The 25,738-nt window shown below is 29.6% G+C and overlaps 1 protein-coding gene across 7 annotated transcripts in view; it reads right to left on the minus strand.

Annotated features, from left to right (window-relative positions):
- The window catches only part of LOC117180843, a 291,065-nt gene that overhangs the window by 142,628 nt on the left and 122,699 nt on the right, over positions 1–25,738 (minus strand). For 5 of the 7 annotated variants that reach the window (XM_033373373.1, XM_033373372.1, XM_033373371.1 and 2 more), the window contains one exon: positions 24,603–24,753. In XM_033373373.1, the coding sequence (XP_033229264.1) occupies positions 24,603–24,753 (151 nt within the window). Of the gene's footprint in view, positions 1–24,602; positions 24,757–25,738 lie in introns of all 7 variants that reach the window. The other 2 variants (XM_033373377.1, XM_033373375.1) reach the window with 1 other exon arrangement.

The following is a 25,738-nucleotide window of genomic DNA, read 5'->3' on the forward strand; positions in this document are numbered from 1 at the left end:
CTATTTTTCTAGGGGAAATTCGTCTTTTGGCTTAAAGGTTTAAAAATTTAGAAAAACTTTTATTTCTGCCATGAGTGAAAAATCTTTAATTGTTAAAAATTCGACATTTTGGTTTGAATTTCTTTTATAAATTTATTCTTTTTAAACTGTTTTAAACTAGTAGGTTAAAAATTATTTATTTTTGTGAAAATAAATGCCTACTACTCTTTAGTACATTTCTTATAGAGAAAGACACACCTGTGTGTTGTATGTGAATCTTAATTCGCTACTGTAAAAAATAAATTCGAAGAAAAAATTGTGATAATTATTTTAAAAATTTTAAATATCGGTCACTACACTCATTACTCGTATGTTACTTTATTATCTAAATATAATAAATAATTTATATTTCATTTACAAACCATTCGAAAATTAAAAGTAAATATAATTCCGTTATTAAATATTTTTTAATTCTGATTTTCTTTCAAAGTAATTTAAATTCATTAAAAGCAAACATAATTTCGTTACTAAAATTTTTTAATTCTCATTTTCTCAATATTGAATTCCTGACATTGAATTCTGAACGCAATAGGAAAAGAAAATAAAGCGTTCGAAAAAAAAGAGTCAGAAGACGCAGAAAAAAAAGGGTTCATGGCTTCGGTACTTGACGCCGAAGTTTGCAGTAGGATAAAAAACGCAGTAGAAATCCGGCCAAAGTTACTGCCTACTGCTTCCTCCGGCGGCCGGAGGGAGCAGGAGCCGAAGTTTAAAACTCGAGTCCGGCAAACAGGAGGACCTGCCTGCCGGAGGGCAAGGAGTAGCCGAAGTACTGCTCGTCCCACCTCTAAAAACTCGCCCATTGTTTACGAAATATACTTCGGAAAGTTTACTATAGTGAGAGCAAGAACAATTTCTGACATTTGAGTAAGGACCGAGGGGAAACAGTCGTGTAGGTCCGAGCTGGTGCTTTAATTCGTGACAGCTTGTGATGATGAATACATCCCTCTTTTCGAAGTTGACCTACCCGGTCCTACCCCAAGCATTTTTTCTGTCGAACTACCCTGTATTTGTGTAGCAATATCCGAGAACGTTGTTCGCCTCAAACCTCAACAGGAACGTAACCCAAGAAAGTCGTAAATGCCACCCTACGTTGACACGCGACCCCACCCCGAAAATGAGTGCTATAATAACATAATACCTAAACTCCCACACACAGTGTACAATTCTGTATTTTAGATTTATCATCTGTAAAAAAAACGTTATTTATTTTTTAAATAAATAAAATTAACAAAAAATTCTTTCTATACATATTGACTATAATAAGGATAAAAGCAATGATTATCGAGATTAGGAAGTTTTTTTAATAATTCTGTTTTTTGTATTTGATGAAAAACTTTCGATATAAATCATTTACAATATTTTTTAAGTCAAACAAACAATTAGATCTGCTTCTGGAGGCGAAATGGGATTTATTGTTATTTTTAATATTTCGAGGCATTATATGGAATTTAAAAATATATAGTGAGATTAAAAAGAATTTTCGAGACTTTATGAGGATGTTTAAGAATTTCATAGAATTGAAAGGTTCTGGGGTATTTTTAATGACTCCAAGGGACTTCGGAACAAATGTTGAAAGATTTTTGTGGGATTTTTCATAGGATTTATCATATTTTTCTAAGTTTAAAAGAATTTTCTTAAATTTCGGAATACTTAGTGAAATTGGATACCCTATTTATAATATTGGAGATATCTAAGCAAATTTAAAGGGGGTTGAGAAAATGTGAGTTTCTAAATGTTTCATGCATTAATTAAAGAAACCAGTTCACAAACATTTTGCAATCATTGCAATAAAAAATTCCAACTCTTATAGCTGAACGTTTTTTAAAACGAAGCTTCAAATTGAAATACTCAAAGTAGAATACCTGTAATTTTAACTTTTAAAAATGAAGCTCGTAAGACTTTTCAATTGAACAATATCAAACTTAGTGTCGTTAAAATTTCAAATTTTAAAATATTAAACTTTTCTGAATCGAACAGATTCAAAATTATTTGTTTAAAAGTTCACTTTTTAAATTAGAAGCTAAATTATTTTGATTTTAAGTCATTTTAAATTAATATTTGTTTATTTAAAATTATTAAGTTTCTAATTAAACAGTTTTTAATATTTGATTTGTAATAGTTCATGTCAAAAGAATCTATTAATTTGAAGTTAATTTGAATTTTTAAATAGCTTGTATAGTTTCAACCAGACGTTTCAATTTTTTGGCGACCAAGGCTTTCAAATTAAAACAGTTTCAGTTTTAACGTTCAAATCTGCAAACACTAAATTGTTTAAGAAATTCAAAATTGTCTTGTAAATTCAATGATTGTTGATTTTTAATATTTCAACTATAGTTTAATTTAGAAATATATAAATAATTTATATTTAATGGTCAACTTATAAAGTTTTTTCTCAAAAATTTACAATTTTAAATGCGTTTAGTTTTGAATTGTATAACAAAGAGATGATAAACATTCGGATGAAAAGAATTATAAAAGTATGCAGACATAATATTTTTGGCATTTGTTTTTAATGGAAAATTCGTTTATTTCTTGAATTTTCGACAGCTAGAAATGGAAGAAAATTCGAATATAGTTTGCAATAGTTGAAAATTCAAGAAAAAAGCTAACATTGTATTAAAAATAACTGTTCAAAATATTATATTTACATAATGGACTCTCAATAGGAAATTTATGGTACATATTATTTTGAGCTTGAACTCTAATCATCTCCTTGTACGCAAGGAGATGATCAAGAGTTAAGATTTTTTTAAAACGACTTAAACTGAAAACGTACGTTTGAAAACAAAGAATGAAAATGGAACATTTTTAAAGTAAAAGGTTTTAAAATCAAACTTATTTTAAATATTATTATTGTTAGATCATTTGGTTGGATAGATTTTTCTTCTTAAAGTTTGTAAAACTCCTGGTCAAAAAATGAATTCACTGTCATTTCTCGGTTTTTCTCGGTGTGGAAAAATTCCCGGTCATTTCCCGGGTTTTCCGGTCCAGCGGACCACTGAAAAAATCTTAATGGTATTTATAGATTTCCAAAACTATGTACTTCCTTTAACTTTTATGTAGAAAATGGTTCATATGGATATTTGGATATTAAGAAATTGCTCTATCATATTGGTTTCAAAATGAAGAAATCTCTTTTTTATATTTGCTTTACACACTTTTATATTAGGACTACACACAGAAAAAAGCAACATTTTCTTGAATAAAAAAATTATTATCTTGGATATACAGGCAATTTTGTATAAATAAAACAAGTTTGGATTGATTCAACAAAACATTTGATTGACCACATTTTTTTGTTGGATCAAGCAAACACTCCATTTGGTTAAATCCAAAAAAATTAGTCAAGTAAACCAAAAAAATTAGTAAGGTCAACCAAATATTTTTGTTGTCCACATAATAGCCTTATTCTATTGTTGAACCAATAAAGATCTGTTTGATTCAACCAAATTGCTTTCTGAGTGTAATACAACTTCTAGAATTGTGCACTGAAAACTACAAACTTGTTCCCATAGCCATAGCGTAACAAGGGGTGTCGGGTCCTTCTTCGTATTACCAGGGCGCAAAGGTCTTCATAAAAAAAAGCAACGGAAATATAAAGCTAACTATTAGTGTGAAACTGTTAACTTCCTCGCACAAATGGAAAGACGATATTCGGACCCAAAGGGAGCCGACGAACGATTTCGTGTCATGAAGATTTACGGTTCATGCTTAGCTGGTCAGATTTTCGGAAATGGTTTAACTTTAGAGCAAAAAAAAGGAAACCTGAGAATTGAGACTCGAGAGGTTAGGTCGTAAAACGTAGGAGCAAGGAGTATAAACTTATAAAGGAGACTAACTGTGAGGGAGAGATTGAAACTTGTTTTGTAACCGCAAGTACTTTATCGATAACAAAAAGCAAAATTGTCTCTTGAGAAATCATAATACGAATTTTTCTAACTTCAAAATTACTCGCATAATAATTTTCTTATGAACAGAGGAAATCAGTAAGAGTTGAATACCAGTACGAGGTGAACACCAGTACGAGGTGAATGCAAGCAGGAACTTAATAATAGAAAAAAGTCGCAGGGTTTTAAAGCAAAAGTTCTGTAGTCTTTTTTTAGGAACATCAATTTAAAAAATGAGTTTTATAATCAGGCTCTTCACCATTTACTAGCTAGCTTTGAATTGAAAATTTGCCAAACGTTTTTTTGACATTACTATGAAAATTTTGTCAGCTGACAAGATTATCATTTTTTAAGGAAACAATTTGCTTTCACTATTCTTTTACTGTTCCTTCGATTTATCTCATGGTCGTGAGACGTGGCTACGGCTGAAATTTGACCGGAAACGCTCAAAATGTGATAATTCACTTCGTACCAGAAGATTACCATCTCAATAAAATTGCAACTAAAAATATAAAATATAGGATAAATGGCTAATATGATATATTTAGAGTGAATGATTCAAATTTAATTTGGTATGTAATACTCTAACCACTTGTTTAACATTGATCAATATTATGACTACAAAAGTTTTTCTAATCCCCCTCCTCGTACTGGTTTCCCATTATTATTTTAAAAATCTCTGAGGGATTATTTATTACTCGGGGTTTTTGTGTATACTAGATTACAAGATAGCAAGATTTCATTGGATTTCATTGGACAGCAAAATTTTATTGGACATTATAGAAAGTTTATCGAAGAAAATCATTATATAGAAATCGTTCAAATCCTCTAAGTTGCGAATTTATAAATTATTATAAATTAAATCACACAAATAAAATTTTTTCTTTCTATATTCAAGTCTGGAATTTTCAGGAATTGTTCACAAAAAACATCGTAATTTATCCATACATTTGTCATAGAAATAAAGATTCAATATTTAATTTTTTATCTGGTATCCCGGACCTAGCTTTTTCTGAACAAGCGTGTAAGTCGCAAGTTCTGTCGCGGGTATTGGGGAAAATAAATTAATCTGATCTATTAAAGTTCTCTAAAAAAGCGGTTTAAATCCCTAGAAATCTTTGAAGATTTAATAAATTCCTTGAAACTTTTGAAATTCATTGAAGTACCTTCAAATTCCTTGAAATTTTACGTTAAATATATAAATAAATAATTTTTTTACGTACTTCCTTTATGTTTTGCATTAATTATTTTAAGATTTTGATATTCGTAATTTTCGTACTGATTTTCTTATAACGATTATCGTATAATGATTTTCTATAATTATTTTTCCTGAATCGCGAAAAAATTATTAGAAATACATTACAAACATGTGCTGTATTTTCTATAAGAGGAGATTACAAGGTACTGTAAAAGATTGCATGGGATTGCATTAAATTTCCCTAGAATAACAAGAGATTGAAAACGAACGAAAAGGATTGCATGGGATTGCACAAACAGTGTACACCAGATTGCAGGAAAAATTAACCCCCTGAAAGTTTCTAAAAAACAATCAAGAAGTCTTTTCTCAAAAAAGGGAATAAAAATTTCGACTTGCCATTTAAAACTCATTATGACACAATATGGAAATCTAAAATAACGCAGTAAATCAATTTTGTCCGTAAAAAAGAAAAGCCTTTCAACAGTATCAATACCGCTAGGATTCGAGTCTTAAGACCTGCCGTTTGTCGGGCGACTATTCTTGGTGCTGGGTTCGAATCACAGTGTAGTGGAAATGCGTACCTTTTTCCACAGGGAATTTTGGCTGGTGTGTGCGAGCGAGCGAGCGAGCGTGTGTGTGTGTGTGTTTGTGTGCGTGCGTGATACTAAAAATGATGAAAAGATAAACTAACCTCAAAGGCTAATTTAACGTGATAATTACTTTTTTGCAAGCGGTATTATGCAAAAGATAGGAACGCTCATAATATACATAAGTTATAGGTACAAATGGAAGAGCAGACGAGTCGCAGTACGTTTTCGCAGGGGATGTCGTCGTCATAATGACGAGTGATAGGTTATTAAAAGCCGTACTCAATGGCTCGAAATGCAAGCTCGTAAAACCGGTTTTACAACCCCATATACCCGCCATAATCACCCCCAGTCGAGGCACGATCCAACCTTGCCTCAGCTTCCGCGGCGGGCTTCGGGGTAATGCCGGCTCTCAAGCCACTTTTCCATTATCTATACTGCCGATAATAGGAAAGCCGGTGGTTAATTTTACGGATCCACGGGATCGGTCAAGCTGGACGTTGATAAATCAATTAGCATCCTCCATACTTTATGACTGTTTCCCCCAAATCCTCAAACCCCTATAAAATTATACTAGAGACAAATATTGCATTCGAAAATATGTATCAGGAAAAGAATTATCAGCATTATAAAATGATTCTGCAAAAATTCTATTTAACGAAATTTAGTATAACAATTGAAAGACGTCACGGCAGAACCATGCGTGTGCCAAGAAAGAATTTTGTCAGGAGAGGAAAAAAAATATTCTTAGAATTGAAAATGTTTAAAAAAAATAAAAAATAATATAGAAAAACAGAGAGTTGATGAAATATCGTTAGAACTCGTACTCTGTCATAATGATGTAAGTTTAAGGAATATCAGAATAACAGTTAAACTTCAGAAACATGTTACAAGACAAGAAAGCTCAAAAGTGAAAAGTTATCACTGAAATACAGTCAAACTTGGACATAGCGCGCCCGGAGATAGTCATTCAAAGAATTGACGCCGCGCCAAGACTATGAGTGCGTGGTGTTGCTAGGAGGGGAGGGTGGAGTGCTTACTTAGGTGTCACAAAACAGGAACCTGTGTACGTTAAGAGTTGAACTCTGCCCAGTTCCGTTATGTTAGGTCAGGTGTATGGTCAGGCCCAAAACCGCAACTATCTCCGAGTTTGACTGTATTTAAAAAATTTATAGCCCAAAAACTAATATACGATTTTCAATACATTTTTGTTTCATTCTTTACACAATTTATTCAAACATGCTACATAAAATTTTTTCGAAATTCAATTGAAGACGTGGTATAAATATATAATTATATGGTATAGTAGAATTTATATTCACAATATATTCTAACAAATTGGGCGGAGAAAAAATTGTCCAATACATGGATTTTCTGCATTTTACCCGAAAAATGTAATGTCTTACTCGTTTTTCCGTATCTCCGATATTTGAACAAATTGTATAAATAGAAAATGTTTGAAAATTTCAAAAATAAAATTTTTTTTCATCCCAATGTGCAGCGAAATTTAAGAGACATTTTAAGCTAATGTTTAGAAAAGTGGCACTCACGTGATATTGACGCAACAACTTTCAAATTATAGTAATTTTATATTTTTTTAAGCAAACTATTGTAAGTAATAAACCGAAGAATAGTAATAACAGTAGAAAGCTATTACGCTACGTATATTGGGAATTTGTAATTGTTTCATATAAATAAAATAAAATTTATATTTGAATTATGTTATAAATTATTTCCATGATTTTTTAAATATTGGTGACCAATAGCATCAAAGGAAAAAATTGAGTATTTAATTATGACTAGACATAAAATATCTTTATATATACACTGTGAATTCCATTTAAGTCTAGGTTGGGACAGGCTCTCAAACCGCTTTGTCAACACTTCTCGTAAAAACTTAAATGGGATTCTCAGTGTAATATTCTTTACGTAATAATCTATTAGGAGCGCGCATATACACGAGCATGTTTTAGTCTATGCAACCGAACTCTAAGACCTTAAATGGTGTCAATGAAAGACCCAACTCGAAAATAATTTACGTACATTTTCTCAGAGTACACTGGGACTTGGAATGAAGAACTGTGTCGGGCATAACTAGGGAATCCAAACGTGAACAGGCAGAGCCGCCTGAACCATTTCTGTTAGCCTGAAGTTCTAGGAATATAGTAAATCTGAGGTTTTTAATTGCAAATTCCAGTGTAAAAATTTGTATTACCACTGTCTTGAATTTCCAATAAAGCAGAGTGAAAATGCTGAAAATAATCGAATCATTTGATCTTAACAAACAAAAAAGTTATTTTTTAAAACATGAAAGTCGCAAAAAGATTTTAATCAGTTCATATTTTTGGTCAGACTTTTGAATTTGAAAATCAAATACCAAAAAAATTATTAACGAAACACAAACTGCGTAAAAAATGAAAATTCCTGAAATAAAATAAATCTAACAAAATCTTGAGGCCCGAAATCTAAAATCTCAAAATTTCAAAAACCCCCGAAAAATATAGTAAAATGCTCAATTTTGAAATTCTCGAATATTGTAAATTGCGGAATTGTGAAATTCCCTAAAATAGTAAATTCGCGAATTTTCATATTCTTGAAAATAGTAACTTGTCTAAATTTAAATCCCTTGTGTGCTATTATATCTTAGTTTGTAAGGAATTTCAAAATTCAGCAATGTAGTATTTTGGGAATTTGAAAATGAACAAATTTAATGATTTCAGCCATATAAATTTTTGAGAATTTACTGTTTTCGGGAATTTGCTAATTTCGGAAAATAAAAAATTATGGAATTTCATCAGTTCAGGAATGTCAAAATTAGGAACTTCAGACTTCGGGAATACTACATTTTTTGTAGTTTTCTTTTATCTTTTTAATTTTTTTCGGTATTTTTGCACATTCCGGGCAACAAAATTATTGAATTGAACCTTCGAGAACCAAAAATTTGTACATGTTAAGTTCAAATTGCTTTAGATTCCATCGAAAAAACATATCATTTTTTGCGGTTATGAAAAAAACGTTTTTTTTAAACGTTAATATCGTCTCAAAAGGCAATTTATTTTTATTTTATCAACAAGAAAAAATACTTTTTATCATCAAATGAACTTAGCACAATACTTTGTGTGGGCATTGCGGAAAACTAACTATGGAAATATCACCGAATAGATATTTCAGCTATCTTTTAATTTCCCCTTTTGCAAAAGAAAATTCAACCGAAATTCTGAAACTTTGCGAAGAACTACTTCGATATTATTTACATTCAATGTTTTATATAACTGCGTTTCAATTTTTCATATACAGTGGTTTAAGCTGGGGATTAACGTGTCATTAGGAAATTTTTTCAATATAATAAATATTCAAATTTATACCAAATATATGAAACTTTAATCAAACTTATTTTTAAGTTTTATATATTATTTATAAATTTAGCAATTGCTATGAGAAAAATACTCTCAGTGAAATGTTAATCGCAAAACTAAAACGCAGTGTACCAAAAGTTGAAACACAGTTATGCTAAAAAGTCATATTACAAAAAATGGTATATTAAAAAAAATTAAATAATGGAAGTAGGTAAAATAGCTGGACTTAAATTTCACAACTTGTTGGCAGACACATGCAGTTTACTGAAAAAAATTTTATTATACATGCGTACATATATGAATGTGATTTAAACCCAAACAACATTTTTATGGAGTCGTAACTCACAAAAAGAATTAACGTAAATTAAACCAGTTTAAGCATTTAAAGAATAAATTACAAAAATATTCCCCCTTTGCCCTTTCAATCAAGAAGAACAGAAATTCTTACTTATTAAGAATTTGAAGTTTTAAGCGACCAATATAAAAGCTGATTCGATTCCCTCTCAACGGATTTCACCCTCCTTTCTCTTTCATAACTAAGAAAATAATTTTTATACTAAAATGCGCACACTTCTAAGCTGCTTAAATCATTATGCTGCTGGTATACAAACTATTTCACCGAAAGCGAACAAAATAACGATAACTTTTTAAAACGAGCCCGATCGTAAAACCAAGAGCGAGCTTCTAGGTTTCGGCTTTGGTTATAAGTTCGTATTATATTAGCCGGGTTCAAATGGCCGACCGACCAATGAGGACGATCGTAAAACCAGGGTTAACATTCGGTCGGGTTGTCAAGTGAAAGAGTGGCTTGAATTTCGTTGGGATCATTGTGAACGGCATTATAAGTGTCTATACAGGGTGTCTCGTGATTTCAGTTTCAAAAATAAAAAGGCCTCCATTTACTTTGTGCAATTTTCAGCCTAAAATATTTTATGAAACCAAAAATCAGTGCCAGATTAACCATAAGGCCACTATAGAGTATGGGCCATGGTCTTCCAAGTGGGTCTTCAAAATCGGAAGATTATTAAAAATTTTTAATGGAAAGCCGAAATTAAATATTAGGTTTTAAAAAGTTCTAGAGGTCAAAGTTTAGGAGTAAGCGAACAAAAAATTGTAAATTCATTTTTTGAAAAAAAATTAGTTATGCATGGTATGAGCACTTGTAGGATGCAATGAATATCATTAATGACCCAGGGTTCATAAAGAATTAGATCCAAATAAAATCTCTCTCTAAAAATGTTACAAATTTCAAAATATCCTTTATAAACCAAAATTAAAATCTACTACGGTAAAAATGTAAATTCCTATTTCCTAAATGTAATTCCTATTTCTTTTCCTAATTCCTATTTCCTAAATGTAAATTCCTATTTAGAACTATTGAACAATAGCTTTGCTATTTAATACACAAGATACGCAATAATTAAAAAGTGAATAAAATTCTTTACTGAATTATCATTGTGCTTAATATGTAAAATTTATTTAATTAATTTTTATAAATTTACTAATTTAGGTAAGTTATGATTAATTTCCTTAATGTAGGTCTTAATATGTATTTTAGTACTTTTTATACATTTTCGTAGAAACCAACAACTCATTTGTTGAAAAATGAAAAAATCACAATTTCACTTTTTAATGAAGTCACTTATTATTTTCTTCCGTAATGATATCGCGCTTTTATCAAGAAGATATTTGTTTATTAGCAGATCATTTATTTTCATTTCAAGAGTAACATCGTAACACAAAATATTATAATTCAAAAACAATTTTTATTGTTCTGTAAAATTCTAGCGAAAAATACTTATTTTACATTTTTGAACATGGAAAATATTTTTTCAGTGTGGAGTCACTTAATTTCATCTCAAGAATAATATTCTCATATAGAAGATTACACACACAGGAAAAAATTCTGCTAAGGTTACAGCTAAGGTCTATAGATGTTACAGAAAATATCCTTAAATTTATAAAAGAACTGAAAATTTCGTAAACTCTGCAGAAAATTTCGGTAATCATTAGAGAACATCTATGTTGTCCCTATTTTAACTGAAAATCATGTAACCTTAGCGGCATTTTTTTTGCGTGTACCATCTAGTTTAACTTTGAACAGAATAGTTGAATTTATTTAACGGAAAACATGTAGTTTCAACCAAGAAGATTAATTTTTTACGAAAAATACGAATTTTTAAATCAATACATCAATTTTCAACTAAATAGATGAATTTTTAAACAAATAGTTCAATTTTCAACTACACTTATGAATCTTGAACAGAAAAATCAATTTTCGACAATGTAAATTTTTAAATGAAAATTGTTTAAATAATCAATAGTGCTAGTAAATTTTACAAAGCAATATAGAAAAGGGTCATCGCATATACATTCTTAGTTAACTCCTTAAACAAAGTTACTTGTAGAAAAAAGGGCAAACTCTTAATTTTGTAATTAAAATGTTTCAAATAATTAATAGTTCTTGTAAATTTACAAAACAACCTAGAAAAGAGTCATCGGATAGACATTCTTAGTTGACTTCGAAAACAAATTGATTCGTAAGATAAAGGACAAACTTTAAATTTTTTCATTAAAATTGTTTAAATAATTAATAGTTCTTGTAAATTTCCAAAGCAATATAGAAAAGCGTAATCCAATAGACATTCTTAGTTGGCTCCGTAAATAAATTTACTTGCAGAACTCGTAGAAAAAAGTGACATTTAGTTTCTTGATCGGAATTGTTTAAATAATTATTAGTTCTTGCAAATTTGCAAAGCAACATAGAAAAGAGTTAGTTGACTCCGTGAACAAATTGTTTCCTAGGAAAAAGGGCAAAAACTTCATTTTTTAATTAAAATCGTTAAAATAATTCATAGTTTTTGTAAATTTACAACGCAACATAATAAATTAACCGTATTCTTTGAAGAAGAGCCATTTTTGAAAATTGTTTAAATAATCACAATGTTTGAAGATTAAATAAATGCAAAAAGCCATAAATGAGTACCAGTCGAATTCGGCATGATCGGTGTAACTTAATCGCTAGGAATGCTTACATCCAATAATGTAAACAGATCCCTCGAACATGCCTGTTTCACTTTTCTCTTACTCTATGGTAAGCGCCAACCAACTTTTAACTATAGGACTCGTGAATCTTGAACAGAAAAATCAATTTTCGACAATGCAGTTGAATTTTCAATTGAAAAATATAAATTTTCAACCATAAATTCATCTCTTTGGTTCAAAGTGTAACAGTTTTGTTAAAAATTATAGGGGTTTTCTGACCTACAGCCACCCTGTAATAAATAATATCCAGATTTTACCAGATTTCAGTTATCCACAATATTCGTAAAGAACGTCATCAACTTTATACCATAAAGATAAAGAGTTGAAGGATAAAACAACAGGGCTCTGACTGTTTCTGCATTCATTTGCTGGACAGTTGGACACTTAGGCTTAAAGAGGACATTTACGGGCAAATTACTCGAATCAAGAAAAACCGTATATGTGATGAAGCCTTTGAATACTGCCTTTGTATTTCAATCATTTCTACCCTGGAGGTCCCAGTATTTCATCCGCAATACTGATTTTATTATTTTATTATATTTTAATAGTAGAATATTTTTAATAAAACTTTCAAGATTAAATATTTAAAGACTATGGTTATATATGTACGAAATTTTCGGTACGAATAGCCGCATTTTTTCGGTGCACGTAGACACTCCCATATTTAAAATTGAAACCCTTTATTCAAACAAATTAATTTGGAAATGCTGAAAATAGCGAATTTTAAAATTAATCTTTTCAAGAAAATACAATTCAAGATTCAAACATCGAATAATTTCCAATTCTTCCTTATCACATTCAGAATTGAACAATTTTTAGATTGCATTCAATTTCAAGCATTCAGGCTTAAATCATCTTACCGACAGTAGACAACTCTCCAAACGATGAAGGCAGAAAATCCACAACATCATCAAGTTAAGAACTTTCAATAACAGAAAATTATTAACGTATAAATCAGACTAGATACAAAATAATGTTTTTAAATTAAAATTAAAATTATTTTTTGAAAAAAGCTTCAAAAATCCAAACAATCATTTTTACGTATTAGGACATGCAATACAATTTTTTTAATTGTTTTAAATAATACGTACCAAAAGTTGAAACAATGAAAAATAAATCATTGAATATGATTTAATATTAATATTTTACGAAATTTCTATACCGTGAAACGTAACTAACCGGGACACGTTGAGGAATCCGGGCCATTCATAATTTTATATTTTATAATTTCCTTCATTTTTTTCTCCACAAAAACCCGAAAGATTTTCGGTCGTTTTCTGTGAAATATACGTGGAAGTTAATTTTAGAGGCAATTTTCTTCAGTTTCGTGGATAATTGTTTCTACAAATAATATTTATATAAAGGTGTAATTTTCTGTATTTTGCATAAGTCGAGTGAAAAACACATGTTAAAATTTCATTGCCAAATCTCTTGGATATTTTTGTTACCTATCATATTGTAAATTGTCTTAAAGAAATTATCTAAAAGTTTAAGCAACTATAAAATAATGTGCTTTGGCTATAGGATAATGTTTATAACAATTTTATCATTTGTACGGGAATTCGGGACAGGATGATAAATTATAATAAATAATAGAAGGCCCAGTTTTATTAAATACTTAAAATGAGGAGTCGCTTATGCTTTTACTGAAAAAAACATCTAATTTTAATTCTTAAAAAAATCATTAAAAAATGATCTAATATCAGTAGTTTTTCTTTTTTTACTTTAAAGAATAAAAAATATCTATAAGAAAATTCATTCTTACTTCGGGGATTTTCTGGTTCCTCGACTATATTATTTGCCGTAATATTATTAAGCAAAAATGTATCTGGATGCAAGTAAAGTTGATCAAAGTTCAAGAAGACATATGACTAAATTCTGAATTTCAGACATTGACGCCCTCCATTCAGACACATTTTTTCTGAAGTTATTTGCATCTCTAAAAGATGGGAAAAATTGTAAGGTGTAGCAATTTGAAGTTTTTCCCCTTGTGAATAGTCTAACAGAGGGCTCGGATCATTTTTAACCATTGGCAGTGACAAACTAATAGTTAAGCTTTCGATTAAAAGACAAAAATATCAAACTGAATAGTTTAATTTTCATCAAAATAGATGAATTATTAAGGAAAAAATGGTGCACAAAATAATTTAATTATCAACCAAATTCACGAATTTTCAATAAAAGTAGTTAGAATTAAGACAAGAAAAGTTACTTTTTGAGAAAATAGTTGAATTTTTGTGTCAAAATGACGAATTTTTTAGAAAACATTGGAATTAACAGCCAGAAAAATTAAACTTTCAACGAGTAGATTGTTTTCAACCATTTTTAAACAAATAATGGAATTAAGAAAAAAGAATATATATATTTTTCTTAACCAAACAGTTGTATTTACAACCAAATAGTTGAAGTTTGAATGAAAAGAGACTAATTTTCAACAAAAAAGGTAAATTTAAACCGAAAAGAATGAGCTTCTAATAAAAAATAGTTCGATATTCTTCTATTAATTCCGAAAATGGGAAGTTTTTTTACACCGATATTTTTAACCAAATATTTTAATTTTTAAGCAAAACTACAAATTTTGTAGAAGCGAAGCGAATTGAATTTTTTTTTAATAGATAATTTTCAACAAACAAAGATGAATTTTCAACCAAAAAAGATGACTTTTCCACCATAGAAGTTTAATTTTCAATCCATGTGGACGAATTTTCAATCCAAAAAAACGATGGTCCAACAGAATAATAAACGTTTTTATCAAAAATAATGACTGCTGAACAAAACAACTGAATTTTCAACCAAACTTTTAGATGTTTATGAATTTATAAAAACATACAATCATTAAATTTTTAAACAAATAGTCGAATTTTTAACTAAAAAGAATGAACTTATAATAAAAAATAGTCGGATTTTCTTAGCGTGTTCTATTGAATCAGTGTTCATTCACTGTTATTGAATTTAAAATTAATTGATTATAAACATTTTCAACTTAAAAATGTCAAATGCAATTTGAAAAAATTACTACTTTGCACAGGGATTCACGAAAGTAGAAACTCTTCAATTTAAAACGCTAATAATTTCAAGTTTCCTGATTATAAAGCATTAATAAGCAGTATTAAAAGTCTTAGAAGCAAGAGAAAAAGTATATTCGTTGCATTTTTCTTCAAAAAGTCGAAAAAGTCGCACAATCCGAGCCCTGCAGCAGGAACTTCGTTACTACGCCATCATCAACGAGCATTCTGTGCTTTCATTATGCTATTAAGTACATCTTTGTACCGTTAAAACCACGTAAACGAACGCATAAACTGAATAAAAGCCACAAGATAAAATATGGAACTGAACATCCAAGGTAAAGAGACTGTTGGGAGAAAAAGCTTATTGAAAAATACAACATTCTTTTATAGCTTTCCACAACCTTGGATTTAAGAGTTTTCGCTCCTAGTAGACACTAATCATAATATTTTCATAAAATATCCTAAAGCCATTAACTCTGCTTTTCATTATTATGCCATTATATTTTGCTTCAAGGTTTATGCGTTATCCAGTAATGACTCTACTCAAAACCGTAAAACATGTTTCAAGCAAACTCATTTAAAATCTCAATTTCTATGTTTAAGCGGTACAAAAACAGAATCTAATCAGTTTACATACCATTTGAAAAATTAAAATAATATAACAGTATAATAACAGTAAACTTTTGTAACATATCACTTAAAAAAAAAAATAAAAAAAAAACAGTTTCTGATTAAAATAGAATTTTTTAATTTATTGAGATACGAGAGACCACCCTGCAATAGATAACAAACATATACTAGATTATCATAAATTTAAAATACTAATAATTGTAAGATAACTAATTAATTTAAATAAAATTTGAACGCTATATGTGTTGATAAATTAACCCTCTAAGCGCCAATGTTGCAGCTGAGCAATATTTCACTATTTTTGATTTTCCTAATTTTCAGACAACGGACTTTGAATTTCGCAAAATCAACGCTGAACTATTCCGCATCTCGTATGGGGATTCTGAGTTATGGTAAACGTGATAGAAACCGAGAAAATTATAATTATTAAAAAAAATTTGTTTGCAAAAATCAATCAGAAAATGATCATACATTGTTCTTCATTTTTTATAGGATTAAAATTAGAATGAACTATTTTCGTAATGTTTGCGCTTTTAAATAATGACTATCTACTACAGGTTCGTCTCCCCTATTGCAATCAAAGACGATGATTTTTCTGCCATAAAAGAAGAATTTTTAATACAGAAAGACAAATTTTCAACAGAAACGTTTTATTTCCAAACAAAGCAAATTAAACTTCAATCAAAAACAGTTGCATCTTTAGCCAAATAGTTCAATTAAAAAAATATATATTTTTAACCAAATAGTACAACTTTATAGCAAGTCAAAACGAATTTTCAAAAAAAAAGTTGAATATTCACCTAAAAAAATTAATTTTCAAGGAAACGGTCAAATTTTTAATAAAAAAAGATTGAACTTCAAACAGAAACAGATTCATTTTCAACCAAATAATTAAATTTCCAAACCAGAAAGACAAATTTCTTAGAAAACAGTTGAATTTTCAACCGGAAAATTTAAGTTTTCAACAAAAACGTTAATTCTCAACGAAAAATATAATAGTTGATACATAAATAGAGAAAACGAATTTTCCACAAAATAGTTGAATTTTCAACCTTAATTAGTTGGACTATCAACCTACAAAAATGAATTCTCAACAAAAAATGTAATAGTAGATATTTCAACCAAAAAAGATAAAATTTCTAATATAAAAGACGAATTTTCAAACAAATACTTGAATTTTTAAATAAATAACAACCATATTTTCAACTTCTACACAAGTAGTTTAATTACAATTAAAAAAGATGAATTTTCAAGAAAACGGTTCATCCTTCAAAAAAATAGATGAATTTTCTGTTAAAATAATAAATACTCATATTTCACATAAATAATGAATTTCTAACCAAGATGAATTTTCAACAAAATAATTAAATTTTGAACCAAGAAAGATTTCAACTTAATTTTCAACACCAAAATATGCATTTTCAACGAGAAGCTAATATTATATGAAAATAGTTGAATTTTTAACTAAGAGAAATTAATTTTTACCATAACAGTTGATTTTTCAACCAAAACTATTATATCATTAAGCCATTTCCCTGTCGGGATAAACCTGACTCAATCAATGAGGAAGGGAGTATGTGGAGAGAGGTGTAGATTTTTAGATTGATCTAGAATTCCCTTCTTACTTATTTAAATAACACGTTTGTTCTGCAACACGGCTCCGACCCAGGTTGCTGATCAATCTCTCTAACGACCACCTTAAGTGAAGAATTTCACAAGGCATCCTGAAAAGCTCCCCACTCGGGCCCTAGTATTTAATGTTTTTTGTTTTAAGCGTCATTCACTCCACTAAAACGTACTCTAACCTAACCTTACCCACGTACCCTTACTGTCTCAAGATCCACACCTTCTTCGTCAGTTTGTCAGTTTCCCATTAACCGTTACACTCACTTTGCTAGCAGCATATATTGTTTTTATTGCTTGCAGGAGCTTAACTTCTCCATAACCAGTTTTTCATTTCCACTGATCCTTAATGTCCAAAGAACAAATTGTAGATCTTGTAACATTTTTAACACAGAATCTTTTATAATAGGAATAAAACAATTAATAATTTATTATCCTCGACAGTTACATAAAGCGTCTCTTACAGAAATTCCTTGACTTTTACAAGATTTTATTCAAAATGCCTGACATTTACCTGATCGACGGCCACGTCAGCTCTATGAAATATAAAATATGAAAAATTGGCATAAGGCAGTTTAGATTTTCGTTCAATTCAGAGCGAGAAAGGATTGGGCGGAGCAATCATAGTACTGTGTGCTTTCTACTGTTACTGATGGTGCAAAAGGGGTAAAGTTTGGTAATGGTTGAAGAGGAATCGGGTCGAACAACAGGTAGACCAGTCTAGTTTCAAATACTTGAATCTTTCACGAAGTGATTATGCATACACATGTTCAAACATGAGAGTAAATAGTACGAAAGTACGTTAATAAATTTCTTCAGGATAAATGTGGTCAGAAAAGGATTTGATTAAATCAACACAAATTTGCTTTGCTTTAACCGCTGAATATCGTCATTGTAAGAACAAAAAAATATTTTGTTTGTGTAACTAAATTTATTCCTTGGTTTAACCAAATCTTTTGGTAGGGGATTTATTCAGGGATTCATCAAATATTTTAGAAATTTTTTTGATTGTGTGCGCCGCAAAAATTTTAGTTTCAGGCAAAAGTTCAAGATACAGAGGTGGAAAGAAAGAAATATGAAATTTTTGGAATTAATGCTGACAACAATTTCAATTTCAAGCTTATTAATCTCTACCAATGTACCCAACACGACAAAATTATGGATACACTTGAGGAATTAATTTAAAAATCTGAATCAATGCCGGCAAACATCTCAATTTCAAACTTATTAATTCTTAGCATGTAGCCAACATGATGGACTGATGGGTATACGCAAGGAATGCCAGTGAAATTCCTTATTCTAGAGGCATCTGTGTTTTACAGTCATTCTGGCAAAATAAGAACAAAATTAATAAGTTTTAAATTAAAATTGTTGGCATCATCGTTTTCATAAAATTTACTTTAGTTCCTTATGCTTTTCCATAAGTTTTTCACGCGGGATACCAGATTTGGAATGGGAAAAGCTGTTAAATACGCATTAAAAACAGATAATTTTTAAAATGAATTCACACTTATTACCAGGATTTCATATGTACTCTCTCATTGTTTTTATTAATAATAAGTAAAGCTGTTTGTCAATGAGAAAAAATAAAAGAGTATAGCAGCAAAAAGAATAAAAAGTAAAACTTGATAATGTTAAATGATTGAAGCGCGGAATTATAAAAATCCTACTTAACTGGTTCGAGTTCTGCAAAGCCTAATATCGTCTACACATAACAAGAAATTACTCTTTTCTCTGTATGAGAGTTTCCTCGTTCTAAAATTCTCGCTCGATAATCATAGAAGGATGCATCTCATGCCTTGCTTGGCCTTTTAATTTGTCTACAGTAACGTAATTGGATGGTGGCTTTATTATAACTGCACATGCCCGAGAAGAATTTTACTGACATGAGCGACGCCTGTTATTGGAACATATAGATGTGCAGTGATAATAAGTGTGCAGTCGGTACCGTTCATTTATTTAATATCCATTCACATCAACTGAACAGTTAGTTAGCAGTTACTAACGAGGATTTGAAAAATTTTGTACTTTTCTTAAAAATATTAAAGTTGATTTCGAATTATGCAAATTTTTTTGAATTAAGAAACTAAGAAGAAACTTTGTAGGAGAACATTGCATACAATTATTAAATTATCTCGAATTCTTTAAATTTAACTTTCTGATTGACTTCTAATGGACATTATTCGATTCGGACTACTTTAAACTTTTCAAACATCCTTAAAAAAATTTTGAAGTCAAATTTAATAAATTGGCGAATTTAGAAACAGATTTATTCTCTCGCATTGTTTTCCGTAAGGTACAACACAATCGTAAGAATACGCAATGCAAAAAGTGTAGATTTTACGTGACCGCATATCAGGTTAAAAAGCATCATACTATAAAATGTCTCAAACAGTGAATGGTCGAAGCCAAATAATTTTCATAAGAACGATATTATAAGATCTGGAATGCAATTCTTAACTGCATTTCCTGTACAGAATGCAAAATTTACGTTTCATTGACAGACTGATAGTGAAGACAATTCTGTTTCTCTACGTTCGAAAAAAAAATATCAAAGAACCATTTTTTTCTGTACACAGTAAATACCGGGATATCAAAACGTTGCATATCACTTTCGTTATCAATTTCAGATCAAAATGATCCACATTTGCAGAACAAAAAAATATTTTTACAAATCTTCATTTATATCTCTCAAATGTCAGTTATTATATTCTTTTTTTTAAATACATTTTTTCTCTTTCTAAAAGTATTTCCTGGTCTTTAGATTCACTTAGTTCCGACTCTCATGTCTGCAAGATTTATAGCTTATTAAAGACTAACAAAAATATTTAAGAAAACGTTTAACTGCCCAAGAAATAGTTAAAATGTCAACCAATAAAATAAAATATAAACCAAATAAATGAGTTTTAACTTGTTTAATTTTCTACCAAAAAAAAGATGTTTAAATTAACAATTGAAAAATTTAATTTTTAAAGAAAAAGGCGTATTTTCAACAAAAATAGTTAAATTTTCAACTAGAGATACACTTTCAGACTATAATTATGTATTTTCAACAAAAAATTGAATTCTTAAGAAAGTAGTTCAACTTTTAATCAAGTACTTGAATTTTCAACCAAAACAGATGATTTATCAACGAGAAAGGCCATAACATATTTCAACATAAAATATTTTTCTTTTAAATAAAAAATAGTTGAATTATATTAAAAAATAAGGATTGATAACAAAACAGTTTAATCATCAACCAAAATAGATTAATTTAAATCCAATAGATAAATATTTAAACCAAAAAGACGAATAGTCATCAAAAGAGTTGAATTTTCAATCGACAAAGATTCTTCAAGCAAGAGACAACATTTTTTAAACTGTAAGTTCTGCAAGCCAAAAGGAAACCTGAATTGTTCTACAACTCTCTATGACTCTGAAAACTATTTTTCTATCATCAAGAAGTTTTTCTTTTAGAGTTTAGATTGTCGTGTTTATGTATTCATCGAAACAAAATGAGCCTTCGTTTAGAAAAATGTTGGAAATTTGTTCCAAAATCAGTTTGGAAATTTAAATGTCTACGCAGACGGTCATGACTTGGATGTGGCAAATTCACATAATTTAATCCACTTTCAGCATTAGATTGATCAAATGGAGTTTACTGTGTATGGTTATCAGTAAAACAATATTTATAATATGAAACTAAAAATTTGGACGCGGAGTATGTAGTGAGAAAAAACTGCTAACTCGTTAGTTGTCCGAAAAGCACATACACTCGTAAAACAGTCTAGCGAAGTAAGAAAAAAACTTTTATTATGGTCGCAAAACCGGGGATAGGGGCAGGCATTCATAGAGATCTGGGAAAGATTATATATAGCATTTCTTTCGCCGAGTTGCTGCAAAGCTCACGAATGACCAGGAAATCACGGTGCCACACAACAAAAGTTCGAATAAGATAAAGGAATGTATTTTTAAAATACAATTTAGAATTTTTCATATGTTTAAACATTATTTACATAACTGTTTGTCTCAGAATAAAAAAAAGGGAATATAGAATATGGGATATTGCGAATGACGGAAATAATAACTTTATTTGTTTAGTTTCTGATGTTGAAATATTAAATAGTATCGATTACTTGGCTACTATTTAGAAAAAATAAGGAAAATTCTAATTATAAAGCTTTATTGAAAAATTATTCGACTGGTAACGTTTTCAATTACAATGGAACCACTTTTTCTAGTTTCATATTTTAATTATAAAAGTTTCATTGTAATTAAAATTGAAACTGAACAAAGGGAAGTACTGAAAAAAATCGAAAAATGTCGATCAGTCGCTTTCTTCAAAAATTCAAATTTTTGCAAAATAGTCTAAAAATTTCCATAAAGTCGCATGATCCGAGCCCTGCCACGGACTCTGAGCTTTAAATTCCTTATAAACTGATGTCTATTCCGCAGTTTTTTAACCCAGGGATGAAAAGATTATTATGGATCCAGTTGCATCACTTCCTTAATTGTTATAAACAAATTAATGAATAAATTTTTTTTTATTTTTAAGCCTGAAAGCATTCTTTATCTCAATCTTCTTGAAAACTCATGTAAAATTAATGTCGTACTACAACTAAACATTAAAAGATTACATTTTTAATGTTATAAAGTATTATTAGAAGATAATTCATCAAATTGGCACTTGCTTCAGACTTCATAGGATTGATAACATTAAAAATGTTGTTAAGTGTCACTAAATCAAACTGAAATATTATTCGTAAAGGTAAAAGAAACTATTCTTCTAAAGAAATGTATTTTCCGTTTCGAAAAGCGCATACTTGGTGAATTTTTTTTATCAGAATTATTTATAACAATTAAAAACATCCGTGAGTGTCAATTTAACCAATTGAAATGCTATTTTTGAGAATACAATAAACGATTATGCTGAAAATCGCATATTATGTTCTGAAAAGCACCTATTTCATGAATTTATTTATCATAATTGTTTATAACAATGAAAAATATTTTTGAGTGAATAAATGTTGAAATATTATTCTTAAAGGTGAAATAAACGATTCATATAAAAGCACCGATGGACAATGTAATCTGTCAGTATTTAGTTGCAATAAAACATTAATTTCACATAGTTACACAAGATGCGAGACAAAAAACTCCCCCCGATTTCAAAATACAAGATAATCAATTTTGTTGATTAATTTGTTTATAAAAATTAAGGAACTTCATCCACAATATCAAAGTCTGTTCAAAGAATATAAATTCACTAATTCTATACTTTTTTGAAAAAATATCAATGAATAAAGCAAAGAAGGTAGCAAAACTATAATATGACATTTTGAATCTTAAGGAACAAATTAACAAAATTTTATTTTCAAAAAGCGCAAAAACAGTTGAAGAAAGGGGAAATATTGTAAATTTTGCACGAAAAGGACAAAAGACTTAACATTTATTTTTAAATGTAGAAAAGAGGATACAATCTTTTTATAAGGAATTTTATATCTTAGATTAAAGTTACTTAATTTTTATTGATTTTCGCTATTATAGCATTAATTTTTAAAGTTGGTTATACTTCGCAATATCTCGGGACTCTCCGAACCATAAACAATCAGGGCCGTAAGAACTATTTCTATTGGAGTTTTCCTTTAAAATATTTTTTGTTTGTTTATATTTTTGCTATATCGATTTTATATCGTAATGAACGTGAAAATTTGTTTGCTTGAAAATCAAACTTTATCAAAGTACTGATTTTGAAGTATGCACGTACATATATCAGAGTGGCAATTTTAATCGAAGAAAAATGTTCGGCCAATAAAATTAAGAAATTCAGACTCTAAGGCTAAAAATTATTCCATTTGAAGTAATAAAAAACAAACTACAAATTAAAGCACTCAAAGTGAAACTCTTGAATTTTAAGTCATTACATTGAACAAGTTTAAATAGGATGCAAATAAAGTGCAAAATTGAGAATTTCGAATTTTGTTTATAAAATTATAAATTATAAAGGTAAAGGTTCAGATTCAATTCCAAAATTCTAAATTCCCGTTATCATTTTTAATGCTCTAAATTTGAATAAGGGAAAATGCAGGGGAATAGGAGAAACATAGAGACAAAAACTGTTTGAACCCCAATTTCCTGTTTCTGAGGGAAACTGGGGTTTTTATTAGAATCGAATTTTGGTATCAAGGGAGCTGCAATAAAAAAAAACTATTTTGCTAAATGAGTCTCAACTCACTTCGAAGATTTTACAAGTCAGTGATTCTCCTTTTACGTTATAATACAGATTTAACTCTAAAACGCGACACATGGGCCTGACAGACCCAGGGGTATTCTTCTGACTATTATATCTCCTAGCTTGGTAATTTAAATATTTAAAAAAAAGTTTGAAATATCCTGACGCCGTATATTCAGTAGAAAAAAGTTTGAAATATCCTGATGCCTTATATTCAGTCAGCGGCTTCGGTAAGGCATACACTTAGAATCATAGTGATACGAATGTATGCAGGGGTCTCTGAGACCCAGGTGGAGTGTTTCGCGTTAATTTAAAAATATTAAGTAGATTTTTTTACATAATCCGAAATTAATTCAGGTGCACTGTATGCACATTTAATTGAATATAAAATTAATAATAATCAGTTTAAAACATATAGCTTATGCGTATGTAGTTTGTATACTATAATTACATGATTTTTTAAATTGAAGAGTCGTTCTACGGTAAATTGGGTGCGTTGAACATAGTCTGAACTATGCTGTGTTTACGCTCCCTGCGATTAATTTTCTGTTTTGTCCATTTTTTAAAAATGTTTTGTAAGCAATTACAATAAAAGAGCTTTCCTCTATGAAAGTGAATTAACTACAATGTTTTTTTTCTGAGCCGTTTATTTAATCCTTCTTTCTTGATAAAGTAGAAAATAGATTAAGTTAACCGCTAACTTTTAAACTAATCAAGAAAATGACTTTTTACTTATTTATATTCCTTAAATTAGGATTATTTGACTCTTTGAAATATGTAAGCGTGGGTCTCACAGACCCACGTGGGGCATTATGAGGGCCACTTTAAGAGGTTTGCCATGATATGGTTAATAAAATTTCTATTGTGGTCTCGGTTTAAAAAAATGCGAATTTTTACTTGAGCCGTAACATAAACGAACCCCCAGTTTTTTCTACGTTATCGGATGGACAAAAATGTTGCCTTGAAGTAATTTAAATAAGAATATTGAATATATAAGAAATAGAGAAAAACTTACTACTTTGAGGTGGTAGAAGGTGAGACGTTGGTGTTTGAAGGGGATGTGTGGGTGTCACCTTTCTTACAGAGGGAACAGACACAAACCCGCTTATACCACTATCAGCAACAGTGCTACCGTTGCTAATCGGAGAAATGGGTCTGGGGTCCACCTGCTAGGAATAGAATCATTAAGATCGCTGCTCAACGATTATGGGATTGAATCACGATTGCTAGAGACCAAGTCACTCTATTATGACTTTTAATCATTTATTAAAAAAATGGTCTTTCGTGCGTTTGATGCGCATAATTATCACGATGTAGTTGTTAGCAGAGGGCTATCGTTACTGGTCCGGCCAGTAGAGTGTAGTCTATTGTTCGCGGTAAAATGTGTTTCTGACCATTTTATGACATAATAAATAATCTCTAAACCATAAAGAATTGGTTGAAAAACAATTTGTCAAGCGGTACAAAGTTTAATTCATGTAAAGTAAAAGCAGATAAATGATTGATTAATCGAAACTATGGTAGATCGCGAGATCACTGAGAAGATAATTATTACTAATTTTCTTAGGTTTTCTTAGGTTGTTAGGTTGTTAGGTTTTCTTAAGTTGTTCGGAATATTCACTAGTCTGTGTTCTGAGTATTGCTAAATAATTTTTATATTGAAGATGAATAAATATTTTTATTCAATCCTTTGAATACATATATAATTATATTTTCAATTTGAAACATGAACAATTGAACCAGATTATAATTTACGATGTTTCAAATTGTAAACATAGTTACTTTGAGATTCAAAACATTTTTAATTAAGAAACTGGAAGTAAGGATTAAAGAACAAAGATTTCCATTGTACATATTTACTTAAGGCAGCGAAAATAGCTTCACGAGTCTCAGCATTTCTAATTTGAGAGATCATAATGGTTCACGAGTTCTGTTTTATGGAAAAATATGAAATTAAACAAAGACATTTTTTTATCTGCCAGACACCCATGGTAACTAATAAAATTTGGTTTTTCTAAACGTTCTATTTGACTTACTCTAATTTTCTCCTGAGTGAATGTCGAAAAATTAATGCTCAAATCAGCAGTTTTAAATGTTTCTTAAAACAAAATTAGATATAATTTATTTTTAGAAAAACAACTTAACTACAAA

The sequence above is a fragment of the Belonocnema kinseyi genome, chromosome 9, assembly GCF_010883055.1.
Source record: "Belonocnema kinseyi isolate 2016_QV_RU_SX_M_011 chromosome 9, B_treatae_v1, whole genome shotgun sequence".
In the NCBI taxonomy this organism is placed as follows: domain Eukaryota; kingdom Metazoa; phylum Arthropoda; class Insecta; order Hymenoptera; family Cynipidae; genus Belonocnema; species Belonocnema kinseyi.